This window comes from Populus euphratica, unplaced genomic scaffold, assembly GCF_000495115.2.
Source record: "Populus euphratica unplaced genomic scaffold, PopEup_1.0 scaffold469.1, whole genome shotgun sequence".
NCBI lineage: Eukaryota > Viridiplantae > Streptophyta > Magnoliopsida > Malpighiales > Salicaceae > Populus > Populus euphratica.
In genome coordinates, this window is record NW_011500347.1 from 147,128 (window position 1) to 154,791 (window position 7,664).

Here is a 7,664-nt window from a genome sequence, read left to right on the forward strand (position 1 = left end):
TATCAAGGTTTTATATCATCATTTTGCACTTGAAGTATCAATAACTCCTTAACTAAAGCATGTTTTATAATAATATATCTAATAATATAAGATACCTTTAATTTATGGAAAATGTTCATCTTAAATGGAGCCTATCACATAAATAAAAGAATTGATTAACAAGTTTAAGTACTAAAATTGAAAGGACAAAGAGATTGCCAAACTTTGAAAAGGGATGTTAGTGCAATCCAAACTAGAACACTATTTAGTAATTAGATCATATCTGGAGGTCTGGTTCAAATTTTAGTGTTCAGCTCAAAGGATAGAAATGTAAGACATATGCCTATAATTTTAGTGTACAACCCAAATTATAGCAACAACGAAGAAGTTTGAATCTGTCCTGCAGCCTAGATATTGTTCAATGTTCAGCCCATATTTTGAGTTCTAGAAGTCCAAATGATCTTAATTTTCTTTTCTTGGAAATCTGAAACAATTTTCTAGAATTTCATGTGGAGGTTTGGTTCAAATTTTGATGATATCAATGATGTTTTATTTAGAAAAGAAGATAAGGATCATCACTAAATCAAGATATGGCCATCCACTCATCAATTAATCATCAAATCAATAGCTTCCAATTTTGACCTATAAAATGAGGTATTTGTCATGCATTTAGGCATCTTGGATTTTCAGATCAAGATCATGCTCTTGCTTTCTCTCTTTGTATTTATTGTAATGTTTAAGTTTAACTTTCATTAATAGCTTGTTTTATACATTTCGTTTCCTTTCCTTTATTTAGTTAACTTTTATCTTATTTATGTTCTTATCTTGTTTATTTATATTTCTCTCTTTTATTATGTTTAGTTAAGTTTATTATATCAAGGTGAAAATGTTACACTAATGGTGTAAGAATAAGTATAGTGTAAACTTAACATGGACTTTATTGTTTGATACTAATATGTTTTGTATTTGTTATCTTGTTCACTTTTTAATACTTTGCTTGTTAAATTACTAATCTAGATTTATGTTATATAACACTTGGTATAACAAATCCTAATTTTTTTAATTGATTTTTTTCATGTTTTTTCTTTAATTTCATTATTTAACATTGAATTGGTTAGAAATTGAACTTTATAATTTGTTTCTTTTCATTTTTTCTTTTCATAGTGTCATTGTGATGTCAAATAAACATCTCGTCATTGGGTGGATGATTGATTTTGCAATTGTCTACTTTTTAACATTTAGTAAAATAAAAAATGGTTTTTAAAAAATAGAGATATTAAACTATGTAGGGTCAATGACTTGGGTTACAGGTTTGGCAAGGTAGCTCGGATTATCCTAATTCGTGAGTTTGGAATTTAATTTTTCTCTATATTTTTTAATTAGTTTTTTTCAATTTTATCTTTTGAAATTGGAATAATTGAAAATTGAGTTTCCTAATTTATTTTGTTTCTCTTTCTGTGAGGTCATCACGATCTCAAAAAAAACATCTTAGTACTGGGTTGGTGCTCGATTTTATGATTGTCTATTTTTGTTATCATATAGTTAAATAAAAAAATATTTAAAAAAAAAACAAGTTATTAATCTCAATGGAGTCTATGACCAAGTTTGTGGGCTTCACGTGTTGACTCGGGTTATTCAATTCATGAATTCGATGGGTTTAATCACTAAACCTAATATTTTTTATTTTTTTTTAGTTTTTAGTACTTTAATTTTTTTATTGATATTTTTTTTTCATTCTTTAATATACTTCATAATTTATTTTTTCTGCTTTTTATAAATTTATCATGATTTTAATTAAAATATCTATTTTTTGGATAGATGCTAAATTTTGCGAACATCTATTTTTTATCATATAATTAAATAAAAATATTTTTACAAAAAACAATATTAAACCCAATGGAGTCAATGACCCCAGTTATAGAGTGACCAAGGTCAATTCAATATGGCGTCGTCTTACTATTGTTTTAAAAAAATCATCTTAAAATATATTTTTAAGTAAAACTATATTTTTATCGATCATTAAAGTCGCATTTGATCTTGTAAAATTGGCTGATTCATGTCATGTTAGCTCCCACGTGATTTAATTGGCAACTTAAGTTAGGCAAGTAGTTGAGTCAAGAGATTTCAAGATTGATCCATTTGGTTGGGTTTAATAACATCACCAAAAAATTCTTTCATGCTCTTAACATTTTTTTTTACACTTACAAAAATTGTCAACTCATAGCAAAGTAATAACCAATAAGCAAGTTATCTTTGTTTAGTGTAGACATCTTATTAGTCTCTCATGATCCCCCTATAAAAATTATGCATGTGCCCCCATCATCAAGATTTGTTTACAGTGTTTTTACTAAGGTATGATTATTATTAACCATAAACTTAAAAAGAAGGGGGTTTTATTATACCCCTTCTCAGTAAGCATTATTCATGACCCAAGAACAGAGCTTAATAGATTAATCCAAGTTGACTCAAATTGTTTTATTGTGTCTTTTATTTAATTGATTTGTTTTTTAATTTTATTATTCAACGTTGGGTCAGTTGGAAATTAAGCTTTATAATCTATTTTGATTTGCTTTTTATTAAAATATCTTGGTCTCATGATCAAGATCACAAATTTTGACATTTTAACCCTTGTTTAATTATGTTGTTTTTTTTTCTAAAATGTTATATCGGTCTCATAATTCAAGTCACAAGTTTTTTAATATTGGAGTTAGTTTTTATTGGGTTATTCTTCTCTTATAACCTAGGTCACATGTTAACCAAATTAACTCATTTTTTTCTCTTTTTTAATTCAATTTTTTTCCAATTTTATAAATTAATATTGTGTTTGATTAAAAGTTAAATTTCATGATTTATTTCGGTTTTTTTTTATTAAATTATATGTTCTTATGACCTAGAAATAATGTTTAACGATTAACTTGGGTTGACTTTGCTTACTTTTTATGTTATTTTTTTAATTAAAATTCTTACAAATTTCATCGTTCAACATTAGGTTTGATATGAACAATTAAGAATCAACCTTAATAATTTATTTTGACTTTCTCTCTAGGGGATTATCTCAATCAGTCTCAAGATCAAAGTCACGGATTTGATAAGTTAATCCAGATTAAATTATGTTATTTTTATTTTTTATATAAGGTTATCTTAGTCTAATGACCTAGATCATAAGTTTTGTTTATTAACTTAAGTTGTTTTTTATGTTTTTTTTAATTAATTTATTTTTCAATCTCATCCTTCAATATTAAGCTGGTTGGGGAATTAAATTCGTAATTTATTTTAATTTGTTTTTCATTAGATTATCTTATTCTTATGATATGGTAAGTTTGACATGTTAACTCATGATATTTTTTAAGTTTCTTTTTAATTGATTTTTTTCACTTTCATCCTTTAATATTGAGTTAATTGGAAATTAGATTTTATAATTTATTTTCATTTGTTTTCTATAGACTTATCATAGTCGAGTCACAAATTTGACACATTAATCCAGGTTGTTTCAAGTCAATACAATATATTGTTATTTTAATATTAAAAAAATATATAATCATGAAATTATGTTTAGTTAATTATTATTTTCATAAGTTTGTATGAATTTTTTTCAGTACTAAAAATCAATCAAGTTATATTAAGTAAACCCTTACACAATTTGTTATCTTTTTTCTTGAGAAAAAAATATTAATAATATTTAAATATATTTTTCTTTGTTCAAAAATATTTAAGTTGACTCTTAACGCATAACATAGCGCTTCTTACTCATCTAGTCCATCCTTAGATCGCTCCTAATCTAATCCCCATTCCTAAGCTACATTAAACGGGTAACCTTGCCTATAATTAACTTTTCTTATAGTTAAAGAGTGCATTTATTTTTTGCTAATTTTTTACATTTAACAGTGAAACAAACAAATAACAAATACTATAATGTATTTGATAATAAATCAAACTGCATTTTAAAAGCAGGGTCCACTAAAAAAATAGATTTATAATGTAATTTTATGCAAGTTTTACATGTTTTTTAACTGAATATCATAAATATTTACTTGAGAATTTTAAAGTATTTTTAATTTAAAAATATATTAAAATAATATTTTTTTAAAAAAATTAGTATAACTAAATCAAAATAACTGAAAATATTAAAAATATATATTAATTTAAAAAAATAAAAAAACTTAAATTTTTTCAAAAATATTTTATACAAACAAAAACAAATAGAAAAAACATTTTATTAAAATATAAAATATTTTTTTTATTATACATAAATTTCAACTATAATTTTTATTAAATAAAATATTTATTTTTTTAAACCACACTCAACCAAACAGGTCCAGTTATGGCAGCAATCCAGCCAAGTCATGCTTTATTACTATTGGAAGCTAGGCCATTAAAATTCTGGTCCGCTAGGCATGTAGCTAGCTCCTTTAACTCCATTACAGGACCTCATCGTTGAGGTTTGACAACAAAAGCCAGGGATAATCTTGCTATGTACTGCTTTCAGCTCAGAAAGTGCGTATAAAAGAACACGTTACAAGACAGACGCCAGCTTTGGTTATGCATGAATTTGTCCACCAACAGCTGGTGGAATCGCCGCTTGATCTTCTTTTTTTTCCCTCCATTGTCGTACATACATGTGATTTCATGAATCTGAAAAACAAAGGCTATAGCTTCTGGTTCTTTTCTCCCTATATCTTCTTGTATTTTTCCTAAAAGCAATAAAAAAATCGATGGACGAATTTTTGCAAATTCTGCTCTGAAGTGAACACCCAGAAAGGGCCAAAACGAGAGAAACTAAACAGTTCATCTAAAACCAATAAACTCAAGCCCAGACTGCAAGTGAAGACATCAATCCAGCCCCGAGGAAAAGCATGCAATAAGACACCACTTGAAGTCTAAAATTGCAGCTCATCCTCTTGCTAAGAAAATCAGCAGCAATTAGGTCCACTAAAGCCATGTAAACAAGAATCCCGGCCGACAGAGAATCTAAGATGCCTTCAGCGGCTAATGCTCTTGGGCTGTTCGGATTGTAAAACGAAGAAATGGCTGTCCCAATGCCGATTCCTGCAGGGGTTGTTATGGCAAAAAAGCATGCCATTATTGTAGTCGACAGTGTCTTAAATTGTGCCTGGGATATGCAGCCTCCAAGCGCAAATCCTTCAAAAAACTGGTGAAATGATAGTGCCGCAATCAACGGCCTTATGGTACACGGACTCTGTGAAACTCCTAGAGATAACCCAATGATCACAGAATGTGAGAGAATCCCAAGTTCCAATATCTGCACAGCAAACCAAAACAAAAAGCATCAAGCTCACAGTCGGCAAGAAGCGAGTTCTTCACCAACCATCATAACACACTATACGTTTGTCTGGCAAAACTACTTTTTTCAAGCCAGACGCAACTTCACCAAGGGGACAAGTGGACACTTGATTAGACATGAGAAAATAAAAACATCGGGCTGGACTAGCCGTGCAAGTACCTTCGACTAATCAGGTCACTGCCGACCAAACACTATAGACCATAAACAAAGAAAATATCGAATTGAACAATCCTTGCAAGCTGCGACTACTTTACCCTAATAATTACTCGCAGATTTACCAAGCAAGAGATACACGCGCCACCTAAATTACATCATTGACCATTCGTTGTGGGCCCCGCATCATTGAATATGGGTGCTGACGTTAATCACTTTGTACAGTGACATAAACCCAAAACTACCATTAAGATCGCTAATTTACACAGCAGCGGCCACTGCATGCAAGTACAGCAACCGTGCAAGAAAGACAGAAAGAAAGAAACCACATGCTTACCTGTGAAACGACAACGTGCCTCAAACCACTTTCCACATCAGTGACATCACTCTCTCCATGCCCATGACCGTGCTCGTGCCCAGATCCATGCGCATGCCCATGCCCATGCCCATGCCCATGCCCATGGTCACGACTGCTGACAAGCCCATCACAGGCATCCTGCCCTTGAGGATGGTTATGTCTATGGTGTGCTGCGTGCGCATGCATCCCCACAATGTGCATCCCACCATGCTCCTCTTCACCAAACACCTTCCCACTAGACCCATTCAACTCTTTAACTTCTACAATGGGCATGATACCTGATTCATGACCCGGATTCGCATCCACCGACCCGACTCGAACTTGCTCCTCACTAGCCTTGTTCAAACCTTGCTTCCTCTCATAATATTGGGTCCCAACAAAATCAAGAAGCAGAGTTAGCAGAGAAGCCGTCATAGCAAAAAACCCTGAAAATGGGAACTTCTTCCACGGGTATTCAGGTAAGCAAGGATCCGAAAGGGCCTCGGACGCGGCTGATAGCATGTGAACAAAACCGGTGGCTAAAATTACGCCTGCTGCAAAAGCCTTTGCAGACACAAAGAGGCTACCATCGGTCTTGAGGAAGTGGCTGTGCTTTCCGATTATCGGTATTGCAATGCCAATTATGCCACCAAAGAGAATTGAAGCTATTGCAATGAGTTTGAGAATGAGTGCTGATGAGTCATCTCTGCAGATTTCCAGTTCGGAGGATCCACAGGTAGAATTTGACATTGATTTAGAGATTGCTTCAACTACAACGTCTGCGTTATAAAATCAAAATCAAAATAAGTTAGCTTTGAGTTAAATTGGCAACAATCAATGTGAAGGTTACAACTCTTTATGATTTCGAAGTCGTGAAACAGAAAACTCCACTCAATTATAGATCTACAACACAACAAATAGCACTAAAACAAAAGGCATCATCTTTGAATGAAAAGAAAATAGTGGAGGTTTTAGCAACTAGCAAGCATCTTTTCACAATTTCGGAAGTCAAGGCATCATCTTTGAATGAAAAGAAAAAAGTGGAGGTTTTAGCAAGCATCTTTTCACAATTTCGGAAGTGCTAAAACATAGGATTGCGTTCAATTAAGGATACAACACAAGAAATTAACACTGCAAAACATTCTTGACATAAATAAACAAAACCCAAGACCCCAAATTCTGTCTTGCTTGAACAGGAAAAAGAAAACCCAATCCGAGTGTTAGAATCTAGAATTACGAGAAATTACCAGAAAAGGCTTGAGCTTGTGATTGGAAATGATCCAGGTAAAGCAATTCCCAAAGATCCTGTTACAAATCCCAAGAAGCCAAAATCAACAAAAACATCAAGTATTTTATAAGAGAACAGGAAAATATATTAGCTACCAACCTCGATGAATAACATGGGAATTTGGAAAGAGAATATGGGGAGTATAAATAAGGAGGTTGAAATATGATGGGGAAACACAAATTCCAAATATTAAAAAGAGAAAAGCAGCAGAAGCTGCGATCATAAAGAGAGAAAGGGTGTAGGAAAAGTCTTATCCTGCGTGTAGCGCCACTGTGGGATTGCAGAAATATGTAGGAAGAGAGCGAGAGTGGGAATATTTTCATGGGGATTATGGGAGAGTGTCGACATTGTTTGACGAAAGCCGAGGGAATGCAAAGAGGTGGCTTCTACAGTTGCCACTTTATGGTAGAGAATGAGCACGATTATGTCGACACTTTTTGTAACTCTCCCCATCCCTGTCACTTTCTTTTTTTAATCTCTTTCTCTCTCTTTTCTTCATTAATTATTTTCAGAGCGCTATATATTATTACCGCCAATACTACATTAATTCTGGGTTATTTTTTCCTTTTCGGTTTTGGGCAACCTCCATATCAGTCCTCCAATTA

General features: G+C 32.0%; 1 protein-coding gene across 1 annotated transcript; it reads right to left on the reverse strand.

Moving 5' to 3' along the window:
- Nucleotides 1–4,419: 4,419 nt before the first annotated feature.
- On the reverse strand, nucleotides 4,420–7,443 carry LOC105113920 (zinc transporter 4, chloroplastic-like). Its single transcript, XM_011010287.1, has 4 exons — nucleotides 7,159–7,443; nucleotides 7,019–7,076; nucleotides 5,772–6,550; nucleotides 4,420–5,239 (listed from the first exon to the last, which is right to left on the reverse strand). The coding sequence occupies exons 1-4, from the start codon at nucleotides 7,171–7,173 to the stop codon at nucleotides 4,784–4,786; spliced, it is 1,308 nt and encodes a 435-aa protein (XP_011008589.1). The 5' UTR covers nucleotides 7,174–7,443; the 3' UTR covers nucleotides 4,420–4,783.
- Between the last annotated feature and the right edge of the window lie 221 nt (nucleotides 7,444–7,664).

Coding starts and splice junctions, on each gene's coding strand:
- LOC105113920 (XM_011010287.1), bottom strand. Junction 6,551..7,018: donor ACAAGCTCAAGCCTTTTCTG/GTAATTTCTCGT, acceptor TTTATAACGCAG/ACGTTGTAGTTGAAGCAATC. Junction 5,240..5,771: donor GGCACGTTGTCGTTTCACAG/GTAAGCATGTGG, acceptor TTTGCTGTGCAG/ATATTGGAACTTGGGATTCT.